General features: G+C 37.8%; 2 protein-coding genes across 4 annotated transcripts in view; both read left to right on the top strand.

Annotated features, from left to right (window-relative positions):
• Positions 1-1,676: 1,676 nt before the first annotated feature.
• LOC306866546 (E3 ubiquitin-protein ligase rfwd3.S-like) lies at positions 1,677-16,966 on the top strand. Of its 2 annotated transcripts, none has more exons than XM_079411806.1 (13): positions 1,677-1,852; positions 2,927-3,118; positions 3,272-3,480; positions 4,333-4,391; positions 7,899-8,111; positions 9,169-9,260; positions 9,352-9,466; positions 11,489-11,708; positions 11,789-11,939; positions 13,714-13,890; positions 14,505-14,719; positions 16,023-16,240; positions 16,421-16,966. In XM_079411806.1, the coding sequence occupies exons 2-13, from the start codon at positions 2,940-2,942 to the stop codon at positions 16,562-16,564; spliced, it is 1,992 nt and encodes a 663-aa protein (XP_079267932.1). In that variant the 5' UTR covers positions 1,677-1,852; positions 2,927-2,939; the 3' UTR covers positions 16,565-16,966. The 2 variants fall into 2 exon arrangements, with proteins under 2 accessions (XP_079267932.1, XP_079267933.1); XM_079411807.1 differs by having other exon boundaries at positions 1,680-2,258; positions 16,421-16,899.
• Positions 16,967-17,863: 897 nt separating this feature from the next.
• LOC306866656 (Golgi apparatus protein 1-like) overlaps positions 17,864-21,368 on the top strand; it is a 28,919-nt gene continuing 25,414 nt past the window's right edge. Inside the window, exon 1 of one of the 2 annotated variants that reach the window (XM_079411934.1) lies at positions 17,864-18,193. In XM_079411934.1, coding sequence (XP_079268060.1) covers positions 17,915-18,193 — 279 coding nt within the window. In that variant the 5' untranslated portion in view covers positions 17,864-17,914. The remainder of the gene's footprint in view (positions 18,194-21,368) is intronic. The other variant, XM_079411933.1, reaches the window with a different exon arrangement.

The raw sequence follows: 21,368 nt of genomic DNA, 5'->3' as shown, positions 1-21,368 counted from the left end.
CCTTAAAATAAAGTGTTACCAAAAAATGAATTGGAGTCAGCCCTGGTGAAAGTCTTTGTGCAGTTTGTGTCGACTGATGAAGAATTGCCAGGTTTTCAGGAACCGCTTTTCCTTCTCTGGTTGATGCTGTAACGCCACCATTATTGGGGGAAGCTTCTTCTTTACGGACATTTCAAAGTAGCTGTGTGTTTTTAGAGTTCTTAAAAGCGTGAAGTGGATTTGTGATTTGTTGTTGTGGTGCCATCAGCAGGGGCTTTAGAGTGGGTCAATAATTAATGAGTTAAAGGGACCTTTCCATCCTTTCTGCATATAATAAAAAAAATAAAAACATCTTTTATAGCAGAAATAGAATCGCTACGCCATCTGTTGGCTAAAGCTGTGTTTGTGTCTGAGAATAAATCATGAAGCTCTTTATAGAAATTATATTGTCAAATTTCTGTACGAAAACTTTAATAGTGAACTCAGCAGCTGATTTCACCAGAGGAGGAACCAAGACATTCATTTCAAGTCACAAGCAAGTCTTCAAGTCAAATCCCAAGTCCTCAAAGAGTTCAAGTTAATGATCAGCTGCTGAGTTCATTCAAGTCTTCTTGTTCCTACAACAACTTATACTTGTAACGTATCTATAATTTAACTAAAGTATACACATTTTGTTTGCTTTCATTTAAAAATCTTACTTGTTGGCGACTCTTCTGTCACCTGTGGTGGTGTCTTCTTTCTGAAGATAATAGCTTGCTTGCAGAAGTCTTGCAGAGATGTTATTTCACACTTTCCTCAAGTCGCTTCATCTCTCGTTGTTGCAACCATAGACGCCCTATTCGACCGCTCCAGGGGCCGGTTGCACCAGCTGTACACTCAAAATAATTATTTTACGATACTGTTCACTTTATTTAAACAATTAGTTTTAATTGAACACCATTGTATTAGATTTCTTGTTCAAACACAGTTGCATTGTGGTAAACTGACTTGAAACAGTTATATGCTTTGGTTCAATTAAATGTTTTAAGTTTGAAAGAACGTGTCAATTAAGTAGGTCAAAATAGCATGTGGTGCTATTCAGTGATTACTGTGGTCAAGTTTACCGCTACAATATGGCGGACGGCTTAAGTATAGCTGCCCATAGATAGTCACTAATGAGGCATCTACGTATCTATGGTTGCGACCCCTGTGATGAATTCATGAAAACATGAGAAATTTGCTATAATCTTTTGACATAATAGCAGGTATGCAGGTACCTCCTGCAAAGCATTCATGCTAGCAAAACGGCTTGTTTTATATTTGACATCTGTGACTTCAGTAACACATACTGTACTTTACACTTTCTCAACATTTGTTGTTTTTTAAAACACCACACACAACATTTTTAGGCGTACAGCAAAATGGTAATTTGTTTCCTAGGGCTGGGTATTGATACAGATTTCTCGATTTGATTCGAGTCTGATTCGTTTTCAACATTAATATCCCTGTTTCATTTTTCATAAAGAAATTATCTGTCGTATAATTATACAATACATCTTCTAACGTCGTGCATTACGGAAATATTAATTTTAAATATTAACAGGGTTGCTAGATTAGTAAAGAGTCTAAACAATGAAATGAACGATTCAAAAGAACCGATTCCCGGAAACGAGTCGGAGACGTTCACGCGCTGAAAGCTGTTGTCCAATCAAAGAGACGAAACGAGCAAAGTGGGCGGGGCTTCACGTTGGCGGTTGTTTTTAGCAGCAGTCGATTCTGCTCAAATTTTCTCTCAAATTTAACGCGTTTTTTGTAATCACTTGAAATCGCACCAAAATCTAGTTTTTGAGGACATGAGGAGGAAATTCAGCAAGCAAACCGGTCGCTCTGCTTGGTAAATATCGTCAGTGTTATATATGTTGTAGGTGTTAGCAACATTAGCAACATGTTTATGGTCATTGTGCCTTAGTGAAATCTATAAAACTAGTTTATTAAATAACTAGTTAATGTTTACTTTAAGATCACCCTGGTCTGTATTGATGTAGTGTAATATAATGTTTAAGACTTTAACAACAAGCAATCTAGCAGGACGTTTCGCAAACTAGTGTAGTTCGCATACTATCCGTACTAAGATGATCAGTGCGCCCTAAACCTGAGGAATAGTATGGATGAGAGACCCGGATGTAATCTATTGTGTTTTATGAAAATAGAATTAAAATGTGGTTTAAATGTTACACACACAACAAATGGGCCATAAACCATCTTTTTTGCTACAAAGTGACAATATGAAGAGGTGAAAGGTAATTAATGCATCGTATTACAGTATGAATATATTTGTTATATGAAGGTGCCCACTTTAAAACTTTTTGGCTTTGTGAATTTACTATAAATTGCACTCTGGCACATTTCTGAATTTAGGTTGATGTGTGAACTCTTTTCAAAGCAAGGACAAAGGGTGAATTTTCAAAGTAGCCTATATTTTACAAAAGCAGGGCCCTGTGTGGGAAATTGCCCAAATCATTTCTATGGTGCATAATATACTCGACATGCTTGCCACAAAGAGAGGAAATATAAGTAATGTATTGCATTATTGTATTAATATACATTTTCTTTCGTTTCTGTTTACGTTTATTTTACTTCAAGTAACAAATTAGTTTATGGTTTTGTTTTAATAATGAAAATTCTGTCGTGATTTGTTCCAGACTTTGACTTGACTTTCTCCAATTTCTTAATTTCTTCTTTTAAAATTTTGAAGAATGTTGGAAACCAAACAGTTAATGGTAGCCACTGACTTCCATGGTATCTTTTTTCTATACTAAGTCAATGGCTGCCGTCAACTTTTGTAACAACTTGAGGGTGAGTAAATCATGACAGAATTTTTATTTTTGTGTGAACTATCCCTTTAGTTTTAGTTAATGATAACAATCCTGTTTCAGCCCTTAATTCTTTCTTGTTGTGTCTCCTGCAGAATATATTTGAAGATGGAGGATATGGAGATGGAAGTAGCTCCAGTATCCAGTGAGGCCAGTGTGATTGTAGTCTCTGAATCTGGAAGCAGCACAGAGGAAGAGGATGTTCCCATGCAGGTTCAAGGCCCATCTGAGCGACCCAGACTTTCAGCCCGTCGGGTGGTCAGGAGGAGACATATCAGCCTACTTGGGTAAGAGAACAGGTTAATGCTCATAACATTTGACCTGTGCATAATTTGTCCAAGTTAAAAGTGAGTACAAAGGGTGCACTTACTTTTTCCTGCAACAACAGTATGGAATCGCTGTATGACTCGATCTTTCTGATTTCCTTCCTGTCTTCCAAGGTCACATTCGCAGTTCTCCACACATGAAGGGAGGATGCGCAGACTCCGGGAGCTCATCGTAGAGAATCTGGCAGAGCGGCTGAGCGGCTCCCAGGATGCACAGCGTTCAGTTCCTCGTCTAAATCCACCACCCCTGGATCCTGAACCCAGCTCCAGCCGCACCGCTGCTGCTGCAAATGTGCTGACGTCTGATGAATCCAGCGCTACAGGTCTTCTGCCATTTTATGTCGTTTCATAACAATTTTAGGCCAGATGTATATTTTCCCAGCTATCTTTTTAAAATAATTTAATTATTAAGCTCTTTATAACAATGTACTACTAGAATTGCTTTAAATGGACATACTCTTAAATTTAGAGACTAAATATATAACATTTGGCGCGTAATATATCATTAACATATCAGTTGTAGCAGTATTATTTTCATTTACCATAATAATCGATATTGGATATGATTTGGCTGAAATTGAATATATATCTAACTCTCAATATTATCTGCTGCTTTAAGTGTAATCTTTAGCACATTTCAAGCTGAATATACTTTTCATGCATTCTAATATTATGATGTCTAAAATTGGGTTTGTTGATGTCTAAAATTAAAAGTTTTTAATTTGTCTAAATATTTAAATATGTAATATCGTCTAATATATAAATAAATCACAATGTCTAATATCATCTAACATAAAAAATATATTTTATATCAGCTAAAGAATTCAAATTATTTTTATTAGTGCTGGCTAGAAACTTTTGGAAACTTTTCCGTTTTTTTAAATTCCTTTATGGACAAATGAAAACTGTGGATGCACCAATAATTTACAGTTACAAAATGAACAATAAAATGGGAGATCAAACTACTAATCGATTATGAAATTCTTTTTTTGGTTTTATTAAAAAAAAAAAATTCCAGCCATATTTTCCACTTCTTTTTTTTTTTTTTTAATGCTTAGAATTAAACCCTTTTTTTACTACTGTATCTTTAAGACTCCTGTGTTTAAATGCCCTTTGTTATGATTGGCTAACTTCTTTGCATATGAAATGAAGCCAGATGTTTTTGTGTAATTCAGGGTCCAGTGTTTCTACAGAGGCTGAAGGGACGAGAGCAGCTGCTCAACAAGAGACTGAGGTGACTGATCGTTTCATATCGTTTCAATAAATTATGTGAAATCATCAAAACTATGATTCTCTATCATTCTGCGTCACATCACTATAGTGAAGTGGATTGTGAATGCCAGTTCTCGTTGACTTCACTGTCATTTGTCACAGGTTCAGCAAGATGGCGCCGCTGTGTTCGGACGCCGTTAGGGTCGCTCCACTGAGATTTTGCTTAAACTTACTTTTTTACCTATTTTTACTTTCTCTTTTTACACATTTCACGTCGGCACTGATCACCTACAACATAGAAACACTTTTGGACATTGGAAACCGCTACACCAACCTGCTTCAGGACACTTTATCCACGAATCCTGCGTGGCCTCTGGAGATTCTTCGGAACGCAGAGACGAACAATAACCCCCCGAGGCGACGGATCAAGAAACACCGCGGGAAGCGTGCTGGAATTCGAGTCAGACTCAGGAAAAGGGCTCACAGTCCTCCTCTTCCAAGCATTCTCCTTGCTAATGTCCAATCCTTGGAGAATAAGATGGACGAACTTCGAGCCAGGATTAGTTTCCAACGGGACATTAGGGACTGTAACATCCTTTGTTTGTCAGAAACGTGGCTTTCGTCCTCGGTCCCGGACACTGCTGTAATGCCGAGTGATAACTTCTCTGTCTTTCGGACGGACAGAACAGCAGAGGCCGGTAAATCCAGGGGTGGAGGAGTATGTTTCATGATCAACAAGAAATGGTGTGATCCCAGGAATATCTCCATTCTGTCGCGTTCCTGCTCGCCTCATCTGGAACATCTTTCCATTATTTGCCGCCCATTTTATCTGCCCCGGGAGTTTTCATCGATCATTGTTACTGCTGTTTATATTCCACCACAGGCGGACACCGGCTTGGCTTTGTCTAAGCTTCACGATGTGCTCAGCGGCTACATTAACAAACATCCTGACGCTGCCTTTATCATCGCGGGGGACTTTAACAAAGCCAACCTCAAGCAGGTCATGCCGAACTTCCATCAACATGTATCCTGTCCAACTAGAGGACCAAACACACTGGATCATTGCTACACTCAGTTCAAGGATGCCTATAAAGCCCGCTCACTACCGGCTTTTGGCAAATCGGTCCATGCCGCCATTTTTCTAACACCGGGATACAAACAAAGGCTCGTTCAGGAACCTCCGGTGCAGAGAGTAGTGACGCGCTGGTCCTCCCACTCAGAGACTATGCTGCAGGCGGCGCTTGATGACGTCGACTGGGACATGTTCCGGGCGAGTTCTTCTGACGTCAGCGAGTTCACGGATGTAGCATTAAGTTTTGTAAACACGCTAACCGAGCAAGCTACAGAAACAATAACGATAAGGACATTCTCCAATCAGAAACCGTGGGTGGACAGAACAATCCGTGCCGCGGTTAACACACGCACTGCCGCTTACAATGAGGCTCTTCTGTCTGGGAATACGAGCGAGTACAAAGCATCGTGCTATGCTCTCCGACGCGCAGTAAGAGCCGCTAAACACAGATACAGAGAGAGAATTGAGTCTCATTTCCAGCTCAATGACTCTCGACGGATGTGGCAGGGACTGAGGACCATCTGTGACTTCGGAAACAAATCCTCCGCGGAGGTGAGAGCAGATCCGTTGCTGGCCGACGAGTTAAACATCTTCTACAGCCGCTTCGATGGCAACGGCGGCGGCGCGTCAGGAAGCAGCAGGCAGAGCAGCGATGATCCTGTAATCACCGTGTCGGAGGATGAGGTTCGGAGGGCGTTAAAGAGAGTGAACGTCAGGAAAGCAGCCGGACCTGATGGGATAACCGGCCGTGTTCTGAGGTCCTGCGCCGATCAGCTCGCTGGTTTGTTCACTTCCATTTTTAATGAGTCCCTTGCTACCTCCGTGGTTCCCACTTCATTCAAAAAATCCATCATTATCCCTGTGCCAAAGAACAATAAACCCTCTTGCCTGAATGATTATCGCCCAGTTGCCCTCACATCTATAGTCATGAAGGTTTTTGAGAGACTTGTAAAGAGCCACATCTGCTCCTCCATCCCTGATACTTTGGACCCTCTTCAGTTTGCCTATCGCCCAAACAGATCTACGGACGATGCCATTTCTCACGTTCTCCACTCTTCCCTCACACACTTGGACAGCAACAATGGGAATTATGTAAGGCTGCTATTCATTGACTATAGCTCAGCTTTCAACACTATAGTCCCATCAAGCTGGCATCTAAACTCACAGACCTCGGCCTAAACTCCTCACTCTGTGACTGGATTCAAGACTTCCTCACCGGCAGACCTCAAGTGGTGAAAGTTGGCCAGTTCACCTCAAACTCCATCACTCTGAACATAGGAGCCCCACAGGGCTGTGTCCTGAGTCCCCTGCTCTACTCTCTCTACACGCATGACTGCGTGTCCTCTCACAGCTCCACATCCATTGTCAAATTCGCTGATGACACTGTGGTTCTGGGCCTCATCTCCAACAACGATGAGACCGCATACTTGGATGAGGTAGAGAGACTCACATCATGGTGCCAGGACAACTGTCTCTCTCTGAATGTGGGGAAAACTAAAGAGCTGATCATGGACTTTAGGAAGAGACAGCAGCAGCCCTACTCTCCTCTCAGGATCAGTGGGACCCCTGTGGAGAGGGTGAGTAGCTTCAAGTACCTCGGCGTAAACATCTCCGAGAACCTGACTTGGACTACACACATCCAAACACAGGTTAAGAAAGCCAGGCAAAGACTGTACCATCTGCGACAGCTGAGGAAATTCAGGGTCTCACCAGCATTCCTGAAAACTTTCTATTCAGGGACCATAGAAAGTGTATTGACTCAGTGCATCTCAGTGTGGTATGGAAACAGCTCAAATCAGGACTGCAAAGCTCTACAGAGAGTTGTGCGCTTAGCTGAGCGCATCTCAGGGTCTGCTCTCCCCTCTCTGCAGGACATCTACCTCAAACGCTGCAAAAATAGAGCTGTTAAAATCTTCAAGGACTCAAATCACCCTGGTAACCATGTATTCACTTTGCTTCCATCTGGTAAGCGCTTCCGTAGCCTGATGGCAAAAACTGAGAGACTTAGGAGGAGCTTCTTCCCCCAGGCCATCAGGCTCCTAAACTCTAACTCTGTGTCATAATATCACTTGACTCCATGTAATATCACCATATCAATAAGTTATTCATAATTTTTCTCCATGTAAATATCATATCAATAAGCTTCATAATATTTCTCTACCTCATATTGCTGCTATTCAAATACCCTGTACAACTTTTTGCACATTATTTTTTGCACATTCCTCTCATTACTATTTGTCAACAACATACTGACCTGCACATTTATATTTATATTTTTTTTATCTTATCTTATTTTATCTTATCTTTTATTTTATTTTATGTTTGTACTTCTTCTTAATATTTGTATTCTTTATAATTGCACTGTCCTTGGAGCGGACCTGACCTACATTTCACTGCTGGTTATACTCTGTATAATTGTGTATGTGACAAATACAACTCTTGAATCTTGAATCCTAGCCTGTCTCTGAGTCGGAGGATCCCGTCACAGCTGCTGCGAGTCCCGCCGGAGAGACCGAAGCAGATGAAGGTGAGGGAGAGACCTGCTCCATCTGTTTTGAGCCCTGGACCACGGCAGGTGACCACCGCTTGGCCGCTCTTCGCTGTGGTCACCTCTTCGGCTATATTTGTATTTCCCGCTGGTTGACGAGCGGAGGAAATAAATGTCCACAGGTGGGTTTCACAGTTTCAGTGAATGAACATTTTGCTAGAATTAAAGGCCTGATTATCTGCTTCATTGAGTTATTTAAAATTACATTTTACACTTTTTTTTTTTATTTTAGTTCTGTAAATAGCGGGTGGATCACAATTCATACATGAAGATATATTATCCTGTTTTAATTTTAAAACAAAACATTAATTTTAAGAAATATTTTTAATAGTGCTGTCAAACGATTAATCGCGATTAATCGCTTCCAAAATGAAAAGTTTGTTTACATAAAATATAAATGTGTGTGTGCTGTGTATATTTATGTATGTACAAATACACACACATACAATATATATTTTGAAAATATATACACGTATATATTTATACTCGTATAACTTATATATAAACATATTTAATATATAAACATAACATATTTAGTCTTAAATGTATACATGCATGTACGTGTATTTATATATACATAATTAATATACACAGTAAACACAGATATATTATGTAAACAAAAACTTTTATTTTGGATCCAATTAATCGTTTGACAGCACTAATTTTTTTGTATTTACTTAACTGGCTATAAAAATTCACCAATGGAAATGAATTATCCTGTTTGAATGAACAAAATATATATAAAAACCCAAAACATTAATTTTAAGAAATATTTAAAATAAATTTTTACGTCTGGCTGTACAAATTCACAGATGCAGTTACATTATCCTGTTTTAATACAAAAAAACCCCAAAAGAATGGAAATAAATTTAATTTCAATAAATATATTTTAAATATTTCCACGAGTGGCTGTATGTATATACACTTTTTTTTTTCTTTTAAATAATTGTATTTTTTTACTGTATTGTTTTAATGATGTTAACAGAAATGTTCATAATGTTTAACATAATTTCAAAGTATATTGCAAAACATTCTTCTGTGAAGTGCAATTTATCAAATATTGTAGACGTGTGATACTCCTTTTATAAAAAGCTGTTTGAAAAAATATGAAATGTATTTAAATTTTGTAAAATTATTTGTCACCTAATCTGTCAATAAAAAGATTTTGTGTCGTCTCAGTGCAATAAAGCAGCCAAACGTGGTCATATCATCTTTCTTTATGCACGAAAACTGAAAGCCCTGGACAACGCAGAGGAAGTGCGACTGAAGAGGTGCTTAAATGAGAGTTTGTTACTGGTTCTGCTGTTTTTTTGGGACATATTTCCAGAATATGCGTGTGCTGATGGTTTTGATTGTGTGCAGTCGTTTAGAGCTGGAGCAGGGGTCCCGGAGAATGGAGCAGCTGGAAGTCGCTCAGTGTCGTCAGCAGATGCAGCTCATGGTCGATGAAAACGTGCGACTGCGCAAAGAGGTCGAGGTGCGTGTCTTTTTCAGCAGGGCTTTTCAAGCATTTTGATGCCTAGGACCCCCAAATATTTTTGTAAGAGACTCCCTTTCTTAAATATAAAGGCAATTTTATATTTTAACTAGTGCTGTCAAAGTTAACGCATTAACGCAAATTCATTTTAACGGCACTAATTTGTTTAACGTGCGATTAACGCAGCGCGTATTTTCTGTTTGACCCGTGACCCAACCCATATTTGGAGAAATGGAAATGCACAGTGTTGCCAACGTAGCAACATTCCAGACCCCTTTAGCGACTTTTTTACCTTCAAAAAAGCGCCCAAACCTTCTGAGAATCATTGATACTGCCGCGCAAGTGCAAATTTTTCTAATCGATTGACAGCCCTAATTTTAACATATTAAAATAAGTTTATACTGTGTAACGAAGCATGGTGTTGTAATGACAACGTAATGTTTGCAAAATTTAATTGGCTTCTATATTGTCACTGTTCCAAAAAATAATTAATTTGTATTAAGTTATGCTAAAGTTAGTCTACTCTTTATTAGAGTAATGTAATATAAGTTTACAGTGTTTTCTGGAAAATAAGACGCACCAACTTAAAATGATGCTTTTCAGAGAAAAAAAAACAGGCAAACGTCACATCAGTAGCTATGTTTCCATCCAAATATGCAAATTTAATTTGTGCGCAAAACTGGAATATCGCATAAAACATTTGCTAATAAAGCACTGTTTCCATCCAACGAGTCAAAGAGAACAAAATCGTCACTTACTTGTAAACCGGCACTAAATATAGCTAAGAAAACTAGGAGAAGCCACTGAATATAATAGTTTTCATATCTGATACATTACGAAACACAGTAAATGCTGTGATTGCTTTCAGAGGTGGATGTTGTCGTGCAAGACAAACTATAGAAATAATTTGACAGACCTTGCTCAGGCATTTCAGAACGACTGAAACTCTTTCAGATGCTGTGCACCGAGATCGGTCCTCTGGTTAGTCAAATTATCCCATCAAGTGACGTTTTTGACGGGCATGGTGGAATTTATTTGGTAAATGTTTCCTTCAGTAAATGCGTTTATGCACATTTTTTTCTTGTTGGATAAAAAGTTTATCCTACTTAATTGTGCGCATAATTATTTTTTTTATGCACGTTTTTAGAATTAATGAGCATCTCTGTGTTTCCATCCAGCGCTTTTCTTGTCCATTTAGTTTTTTTCTATGCAATAATCCAAAATGTGCATAAAAATAGGTGGATGGAAACATAGCTAGTGTATATGTGAGTTTTACTATTACTTTCAGAAATAATGTAAATCAATGTTTATAAATGTAATAAATAATATAAACGTGTCCCTTGATCTACAACAAATTCTTTAAATTTAACCGTATTCAGAATCGGAATAAAACGAACATGAACTATAGTGACTTATAGTTGGCTCACAAACCTAATATATGTTTATACATGTTTTATGTGCTTGACATTAATTGCATTACGTAACTTTGACTTATAAGTCTCAGCACAATTCAGATAATCCAAAAAATTGGCTTACTGTATAAGCTGTATTCCAGGAAATAGTTTTTTTTTTTTTTTTTTGCAAATTTTTTTTTTTTTTTTACAAAAAATCTTGATATTTTGTATATCAATTTTGTATTTTTGTAGATTTTGTTCCCATAGCCTACTGTTTCAAATGTGAGCTTTCAGTAGAATAATTATTGTTTAATTAAGTCATAATGTTTTTTGACCAGTCTTTGGAGAGCAGAATGAAGAATGGTTATATTACAGTTTTGGTAAATGTTTAAAAAAATGAATTATTATGTAAGCATATTTGAAAGTTCACCCCAAAATGAAAATATTACTAGAGAGAGCGAAGGAAGAAAAAAACTTTCCATACAGTGAAAGGCAATAGGGTCCAAAAACCCAACGATTTTGTTCAATTTAATGACCACAAATGAGAGCCACATATTATGAGCTTCGTGATGATGTCTGTAGTGGAAGTAAAGCATCCTTGCTGCTGTTTTCTGTGTTTGTTCTGTAGGAGTTGAGGAGGTGGAAAGCTCAGGCGGCGTTCGGCGGCTCCTCTCAGGGAGCGTCTCTCTCGTCGTCCCAGAGGCAGGACTCGTCCAGCGGGGGACATTATGTCTTCTCTAAGGCTGTGCTGGTGTCTCAGACGGGTGGCAGTAGGGTTCTGTCCTACTGCGAGCCTCTCGGCTGCCTGCTGGCATCTCAGCCTTCTCCACAAGCAACTTTGGTGCCGGGTAGAAATCTTCCACATTGATTTTTTCCTTGCGTTTTTTTATAGAAGCATTGATTGATTGATTGATTGTTGCTCCCTCAGGCTTCGGTGTGAAGAAGATCAGCACTGCGACTCTCAAACCTAGTCAGTATGTTCCCATCCACTCCAAACAGATCAGAGGTCTGGCCTTCAGCCGACACCAGGACAGCCTTCTGCTGTCTGCGGCCCTCGACAACACTATCAAACTCACCAGGTGAGACACCCATGTTTTCCTCTTGTGTAATAATTGTTTGTGCACATTGCATTTTCTATTACAAAATATTTAAGAGCCAACAAAGCGCATCGTTACACCTGCTATAATAAAATAGCATATAAAACACAAGGCTGGAAATCACTGACTGACACTGACTGATAATATAATTTATGCTGATTAATCGGCACCGACTTTTAGATACATAAATAGTTTTTTGGTTCTGTTCTTACAAAATACACTTCATGTAGTTATGTGCAAAGGACCATAAGAGCAAGCTAAAACATGAATAAAATCTGTATATCTATAAGGCAATAAACATCTGAAAAATACGGTATAGCCGTCATATGAGTGCCATTTAACAACAAGAAAAAGACTTGATCAATTTTTCTTGTGCATATTTATATTTCATGTCAATAAAATAAAACATGTAATGCAATTTTTTTAAATAATGTAATGCTATATATATATATATATATATATATATATATATATATATATATATATATATATATATATATATATATATATATATATATATATATATATATATACATACAGTATGCATATATTATATATTTATTTATTTTTCTTTGTTTTCTTTTTTTTATAATACTTTCAAGACATTCTGATCATATTACTGTTTTTTTTTTTTTTTTTTTTTTTTGACCAATTAATAAATTATTGGCCAGGTATTGCAACATAGTTATTGTTATCAGCAGGGTCATTAAAGTAAAACTAAATCCATAACAAACAAAAAAATGTTGCTTGAAATAAAACTTAAATAAATGCATCATCTCATTTTCATTTACTACTAAAATAACTAAAACAAAAATTAATTTAAATAATTAATTAAAAATAACAAAAACCTATACAACAATTAAATTAAACATATAAATAAACTAATAAAAGCTACCATTACGCAACAAAATTAATAATTTTACTCAAAATTAAAAAGAAAATATACAGATAAAGTCTAATTCAAAATACTTGCAAAAACTATAATAGTATCTCGATGATCGTCAAAATCCAGTATTCACCTCTAGAATCGTTTTCCTGATTTGATTCTGATTCAGAAGCTCTAGGTTTGATTGTTTTAATTTGGATTGTGATCTATAATGAATCAGTTATGATGTCTGTTCTCTCTCTTTAATGCTGTAAATTATAAAGGGCAAACTGATTCAAACCAGTAACTTGTCTTTTTGAACAATTTATTAAAAACCAGAGTCAGACAAGACTAGTCAATAGTTATTTTATTCACTAAATAGCAGCAGTTCGTATGAATCATCTTGTTTTTGCGTGCAGCCTGCCTGGATTATTTTGTTGTATACTCATTTTTATTGTATTACTTTCAATACAGAATTGTGAGATATGATTATTGTTTCTGGGTGGCATGGAAGATTCTGATTTTACTACTAGAATCTCATAATAATGGAATTTTTCTTGTGAACGTAACAACAGGTTTTAATTGGAAAATACTAGAACGCAAATCCCAGATTATTTTTTTTTATTCCCCAAAAACCAATGCTAATTTTTCATCAGCCTCTGAATATAGCATGTTGAGATTCTTCTGAGTTGCTAAGAATTTTTTTTTATATGTTTATGTAAAAAAATCTTGTGTAATAATATAACTTGCTGGATTTTATTGTATTTGTTATCCTTGTATTTTTTTAATTGTTTTTGCCATGAAATTAGCCTAATATGCTGACATGGCATTAAATAAAAATATACTACTACTGCTACTCTGAGTTGCTCCATGTTGATGTTTTGTTCACAGTCTGATGACGAACACGGTGGTCCAGGCCTACAACACTGGCAGACCTGTGTGGAGCTGCTCCTGGTGCCATGATAACAACAACTACATCTACGCCGGTCTCGCCAACGGCTCTGTGCTGGTGTACGACACGCGGGACACTAGCACTCACGTTCAGGAGCTGGCGCCGCTGCGCTCCAGGTCGCTTTCAACTACCGTCTTTGGTCAAACTGTAGCATGCTGTAAATGAAGAATTCGTATTTATTTTCAGAAATCATGTTTTTTTTTTATTAAAAAATTAATTCCAAGTAACGTCAATCAAACTGCACTTGGGTTGTTTTGATTAAGTAATAATAACTTAAATACAGGTAACTTAAAGTACAATTGAAAGTATGTTTTTGCTGTATATTAAAAGTTTATTCCATGGTCTGTCTGAATACTGGATTCTGATTGGCTGGCAGGTATGCAGTATAACAGTTTAATGCACGTCAGTTTAACCACCGTTGTATATTAATGCTTTAATTGATGCACACTAACCATCACACATCACTCGCTCGCACACACACACACAGAGAGAGAGAGAGGTCGGAGATCGTAGATTGCGCTGCACACACACCAACTTATCAACGCTTCCCCGCAATTTTTATTAATAAAATAAAAGATAGATTGCTACATTTACTTTTTTTTTTTTAAAGTGGCTTTTTGCAAATGAACTCTTCAAATATTACTTGATTGTGTGCCGTACAAAATGTGGAGAAACATGCGCTCCAGTCTGCCTTGTTTGTTGGTAATACTGTCCCGCTTCTTCACTGTAGCTGTCCCGTGGTGTCTCTGTCCTACATCCCGCGCGCCGCCTCCAGCATGTTCCCGTGTGGAGGCCTGATCGCAGGCACGCTGGAGGGCGGCTGTTTTTGGGAGCACATGGAGGGAACCACATACACACCTCATATCCTGCCTCTAGAGTCCGGCAACTGCACAAATATACAGGTGGAGTCGGACAGCAGACACTGTCTCGTCACGTACAGACCAGGTACATATCCAGCTCTCATATTTAAGTATCGTAGTTGTATTATTTATTTATTTTTTTTTTCGTTGAAAAGTAATATGATGGCTGCCTGTATAGAGTTATATTGTTCTGTTGGTTTTATTCAGTTTTAAAAAGAAACCAAGATATTATCAGCTTCTTTTTATTTATTCCATTTAAAACCGTAATCAACTGAAAATCACCAATATTTAGGAGCCAGGCACCAAAAGTGCGAAGGCACCTGTTGTATCTGTTAGTTTTCTTCCTATTATTATTAATATTTGGGGCCAAGCACTGAAGGGTCTTCTGTTGATCTGTGGAAGCCCAAAGAACCGCTTGCGGCAAAGTTATGAAATTTGGCCTACAGATAGAGGATAGTCTCAATAATAAGCACTGCAAATTTGGAGTCTCTATCTCAAACTCCTAGACTATTGGTCAGATTTTTGCAAAAATGTAACCAATTTTCAGACTATGACAAAAAAAATATATTTATTATGGAGTTGATTAGTCAAACTGTTCTCGAATAATGCAAATTAATTTGGCAAAGAGCACGCAAAAATGGACATGAGGCTATTCAGACCAAATGTGGTTTGTGTTATGACAACCATGACCTGAGGTTTCCTATGTACTTTCAGCACAGCACCACCTAGTGGTCAGGAGATATGAAAAAATGAATATCGTTGCTAATAACTTCTGAACAGTTTGGCCAAAAATCACAAGAGCGGTCTCATAAGATTCGGTGAAGCATATGGAAACATGTTGAAGCATATATTTTTATTTGAAAAAAATATTGTTGAAAAGCATCAATACATATTTAAACTAACACTCATATAGCATTTTTGATATTATTAGCTTCAAGTGTGGATCTACTGTTTATTTCTATATATATATATATATTTTTAGAAAATTATGTACAATATAAGATTAGATAATTTCTTTAAAAATACGTAAAATGCAATTTATACATACAGTGATGTAAACTCGCTACACTTTTTAATTCATTCCTTTTGAACGTTTGCTATAATTTGGAATAAAAGATGTGTCGCTACTTACATTTCATTGTGACTTTAAACAGATATTTACAAATAAAATTATAATGGCCCAATGCAGTCATAAAATCACTAATTTCAGTTTTTTAATCAGTATTTTTACATTAAAAAATCACTCATTGTTTCAATATCAATATAATGATTTATATAATACACATTCCTATTTTAATTTAAGGTTACTGTATTTAATTGCATGTCTTGATTGTGTCTTGGTTCCTTTTTAAAAGCATTGACATTCATGTCTGTTTTGTGTCGTCCAGGTCGCGCAAACCCGTCAGTGCGTTGTGTTTTAATGGAGCTCAGCCGGACGCCTCAGACAGACAGCAGTCCGCCGCCCGTCTGCTCCTGCTCTCCGGTCCAGACCTTCATCGCTGGATCCTCCTGCAAGCTGCTCACCAAGAACGCCGTGTTCAAGAGTCCGGCCGGAGAGGGAGCCACGCTGGTGTGTGCTGGAGACGAGGCCACAAACTCCACCATGGTGAGAAACGCTCCTCATCCAATCACTTAAATCACATCCAGTGCTCGTGTTTCTCATTCAGTATCTTGTTTCATTTGGTTGCGCATTGCTTAAGAAAGTTAATGCTTGTGTAAGCAGTTCGATGCTGGTTCTGTTAGTTATGCACACATATTGACTATGATTTCTCCGTTCTGTCTGCAGGTCTGGGATGCCGGCACTGGTGCTCTGCTTCAGAAGATGCCTGCGGATCTCCCCGTGTTGGACATCTGTCCGTTTGGGGTCAACCAGAGCAGTTATCTGGCCTCTCTGACCGAGAAGATGCTGAAGGTCTATAAATGGGAGTGAGACTGAAAGAAACATTCAAACAAAAATCTGAATAAGCATTTTTCATAAAACAAATACCGGTGGACTGGGATGCTTTTTTCTGTGTTTTGTTTGTTTTAAATCGAAATCCTTTATTTTATTTTCATTATAAAGTGTTTTGTTTCTTACCTTAAAATCAGGGCTTTTTTAATGTCTTAATTAAGAGTGATCAGTGTTCACTGTTTTCATTGTATATATGTAAGTGTGTTTTTTATTATTTGTTTAATAAAACAATAAATGCCTACATTGACACAGTTTGTGAAAACCTTAAACACATCTGTATAGTAGTAGCATAATTAAATCAGTAGGAGAGATGCAAAGAACATTTGCAGTGATCTTTTTTTTTAAGTTAATAAAGTTATAAGGAGTATTGTCTTAACAGGGATTTGAGCCAAATCAAGTTATTTCTTGGGTGTCATAAATTTAAGAAATATTCCTCTGCAGTGGTCCAGCAGTAACGGTTGTGTGCATAATTTGGGCCATGGCTAAATATGTTATTATTGGTAATTAAAATAGTTATGTTTTTTTTACTACAAATAACAGGTCACCAGAAGTGAATAGTGATCTCACCATACTTTCCCCTTTCCATTATTAAGCATAGTATATTAAAATAATTTATTTGTATTGCAAGTTTTCTGAAATATGTTTAAATATGCAAGGTATATTCTACTTACTAATTTACATAAACTTTAGAAATCGACATTTCATTTTGTTGGCATATGATAAAGGTTTTTCCAATGGGATTTTGGATATAAAAGATAGAATAATTGAAATGTTAGAAATATAGTTTGACAATGTAATTCAAACACAGGAAGAATCTCGATTAAAATAAAAACACTGCTGTAATAATAAACGATGGTGATTGGTGCATCCTGGTCCTCGCTGAGAAAAGTCACAGGAACCAGGTGACAACACTAAATGCGTTACTGCAGCAGCGTTGTGGAGCATCATTTTTCCTGAATAAAGACACTAATCAACTTAAAATGGTTTGACTGAGAATACACAGTGAAAAGTTCAAACAAAATAACGATACTTATATTTACACACCCATCGTACAAAGTCTGGACCTCTAAGCCCCGCCCATTTCATGCTTATTTCTTTCCTTATCTTCCTTTCATCTAATAATCCGATTATTTTAAATCTCAGTGTACGTGGCCCATGTTTCGTTCGTGAACCCTGAATTCCGCACCACTTCAACCGAGAACTGACGAATCCTACGGTTCGGGATTCATATCATGAATATTAATAAGACCTACAGGAAGCGACGCGACGTCAGCGCCTGCTAATTAATATTCATGAGCGTCCTCCTGGCCGTAAATTGTCTCCGTGAAGATGGCGGCGTGTAGACGTGTGCAGCGACTGCTGCTGTTGATATTCATCTCCGGCTGGATGTCTTCCGCTCATGGAGGCAAACCGGACACCGAAAACGCCGCGGATAATCCCGAAAGAGGCAGAAACGCGGCGGTAGACGGGGCCTCGGCGGTGCGGCGCAGCGGCGGCTGGAAGCTCGCGGAGGAGGCGGCCTGTCGGGAGGACGTGAGCCGGATCTGCCCCAAACACTCCTGGAACAACAACCTGGCCGTGCTCGAGTGCCTGCAGGACCGAAAAGACGTAAGAAACACGGCCGAGTCTGTATTTAATGCATAGTCTGTGTTTCTTAAAGCCGCGTAACGTTACAGAGCAGAACTGACTGCTAGTGTATTATGCTAACACACGCTATACTAACACACGCTATACTAACACAAGCTATACTAACACAAGCTATACTCACTCACACGCTATACTCACTCACACGCTATACTCGCACACATGCTATACTAACACTGTTATACTCACACACTATACTAACACAAGCTATACTCACTCACGCTATACTAACACAAGCTATACTCACTCACACGCTATACTCACACGCTATACTCGCACACATGCTATACTAACACTGTTATACTCACACACTATACTAACACAAGCTATACTCACTCACACGCTATACTCGCACACATGCTATACTAACACTGTTATACTCACTCACACAATGTTATACTAACACACGCTATACTCACATGCTATACTCACACACACGCTATACTAGCATAAGCTATACTCACATACACGCTATACTAGCACAAGCTATACTCACACGCTATACTCACACACACACACTGTTATGCTAACACAAGCTATACTCGCACACACTGTTATACTCACACACACGCTATACTCACACACGCTATACTAGCATAAGCTATACTCACACACACGCTATACTAGCATAAGCTATACTCACACACACGCTATACTAGCACACGCTATACTCACACACACACTGTTATGCTAACACACGCTATACTCACACACGCTGTTATACTCACACGCGCTGTTATACTAAAAGACGCGGTGATACTAACACGCTGTTATACTAACACACTATACTAACACGCTGTTATGCTAACACACTATACTAACACGCTGTTATACTAAAAGACGCGGTGATACTAGCACGCGGTGATACTAGCACACTGTTATACTCACACGCGCTATACTCTCACACGCTATACTCACATACACTATACTCACACACACCTGGATCTGCAGCGTCTTTGTGTGACATTCATAAGTTAAACATCATATAGATTCATAAGGTACAAGCGCGAGAAGATATTTATTCATATTTAAAAACCAGACGCAGTTTGATAAGAAAGGTCTCTGAATGTCACACACAGGCAGTTTTGGGGGGGATTTAAGATCCGGTTATCACGATTAATAGAGTGCTTCCTGTTAATGGCTCTGTCTCAATCCCTAATGAGCTGCCTGCGGCGAATTATATGATATTATGATGAAAAATGGCGTCGCTGATATTATAGTAGCAAGGGTGGTAAATTATGTAATGCTAGCAAATAAGATGAGCACAATGGCTTCTGTTAAAGTCGGCATTATAAATAAAACTACACATGATTTTCTGTTTTGGAAATTAAAATCTATTTTTGCGCTTTATGCAAATATTTAATTAAATTTTGACCTTGTAATATTTAACTCTTTGTTAAATTGTCTGATTTCTCTCTGGTGACCCATGCTGGACTTCTCCTATCGTTTAGTGCTTAAACCCCGCCCACTATTGACTACATGGCTGCGTTCTAGTGCGGTCTTTTTAAGCCCTTGACTCGCAAACTGCCCTCCGCCTGGTTTACTCGGATGTATGTTATTGATTATGTTGCATGAGTGCCCACTTCTGGGCGAACCCTTGCAATGGGCTGAATTGGAATTGAATCCGCTATACAGTTGGTTTGTTTACATTTTTCCCCTTAATAATTGGTTTGGTGCAGCATTCTATATGTATAAAGGTATACTTGGGCTGTTATAAATGTAAAAAAAAAATGATGATAAATAAATAAATGATTCTCATGTCATTCCAAACCTGTAAGAGTTTCTTTCCTCTGATGAACACAAAAGAAGATATTTTGAAGGATGTTGGCAACTAAACAGTTGACGGTAGGCATTGACGTAGTGTTTTACCTTACTATGTAAGTCAGTGGCTGCCGTCAACTATTTGGATGTCAACATCCTTCAAAATATCATCTTTTGTGTACATCAGAGGAAAGACTGTTCCAAACATGCAAGAGTTTGAGTAAATGAACATTCAATCAACAATCAGCAGATTAAATGGCTGATATAATGTTGCATCGTGCGCTTCTGAGAAAGCTCATTTTCATATTCTTATAAGCAGAATTATAATTCTCATGAATGGGTATATCTGAAAAAAAATCCTTTTTTCTATTCTTCACAGTATTTGCAAATATTTGTGTTTCTGTTTTAGTTGCATTCACCTCAAAAATAACTAAAAATACTTATAAAAATTCTGAAAGTGATTCCGGGGATATCATCATTACTCAATGTTATTGTAGTTGTGGAATAATTAGAACAATTATTAAAACTTTATAGTTGTGGTTTCATTGTAGTTATCCTTGGTACGAACAAGGATGGCTTGTATACTGAATTTCTGCTTTTGTTCGACTTGACTGACTGGTTGTGCAGTGTTCATTTGTATAGGGTCCATGATATGGGAGTACTGCTACTAGTTTGTCAAGGGTTAGCCATTGTTTGGTGAAACAGCACCAATGTTTGAATCGTTGCATGATCACAAATACGGAAGCAATATGACCATTGAGGTCCTTGTGTAATATTTCTGAATTGTTCAGTTTATTGTCAGTGTCAAGTAATTAGCTCTTGGTACTGATTACACAAACAGTGCTTTTACTTTTGTTGAACATTTTGTTGAATGATTCTTAACTAGCACAGAACTAGGTTTCCTTTTACTTGTGCTGATTATGGATTTGGTGTTGGTTCTGTGATCTGGTGTATTGGATTGTTCAGGCCTGGCAGGCAGAGCCTGTTAATGGTTGGTCATTTTCTCTGGCTGTTCATCACATTGCAGGTTATTTCTCTGGCTGTTCATCACATTGCAGGTTATTTCTCTGGCTGTTCATCACATTGCAGGTTATTTCTCTGGCTGTTCATCACATTGCAGGTTATTTCTCTGGCTGTTCATCACATTGCAGGTTATTTCATCTGGCTGTTCATCACATTGCAGGTTATTTCTCAGCTGTTCATCAGATTGCAGGATACTTATCTGGCTGTTCACTACAATTAAATATTTCCCAGCTGTTCATCACTGTTACAGGTTATTTCTCTGGCTGTTCATCACATTGCAGGTTATTTCATCTGGCTGTTCATCACATTGCAGGTTATTTCTCAGCTGTTCATCACATTGCAGGTTATTTCTCAG

The sequence above is a fragment of the Barbus barbus genome (assembly GCF_936440315.1).
Source record: "Barbus barbus genome assembly, chromosome: 48".
Taxonomy (NCBI): Eukaryota; Metazoa; Chordata; class Actinopteri; order Cypriniformes; family Cyprinidae; genus Barbus; species Barbus barbus.
Note: the sequence above shows the minus strand (reverse complement) of the source record. Positions and strands in the feature narration are given on the sequence as shown.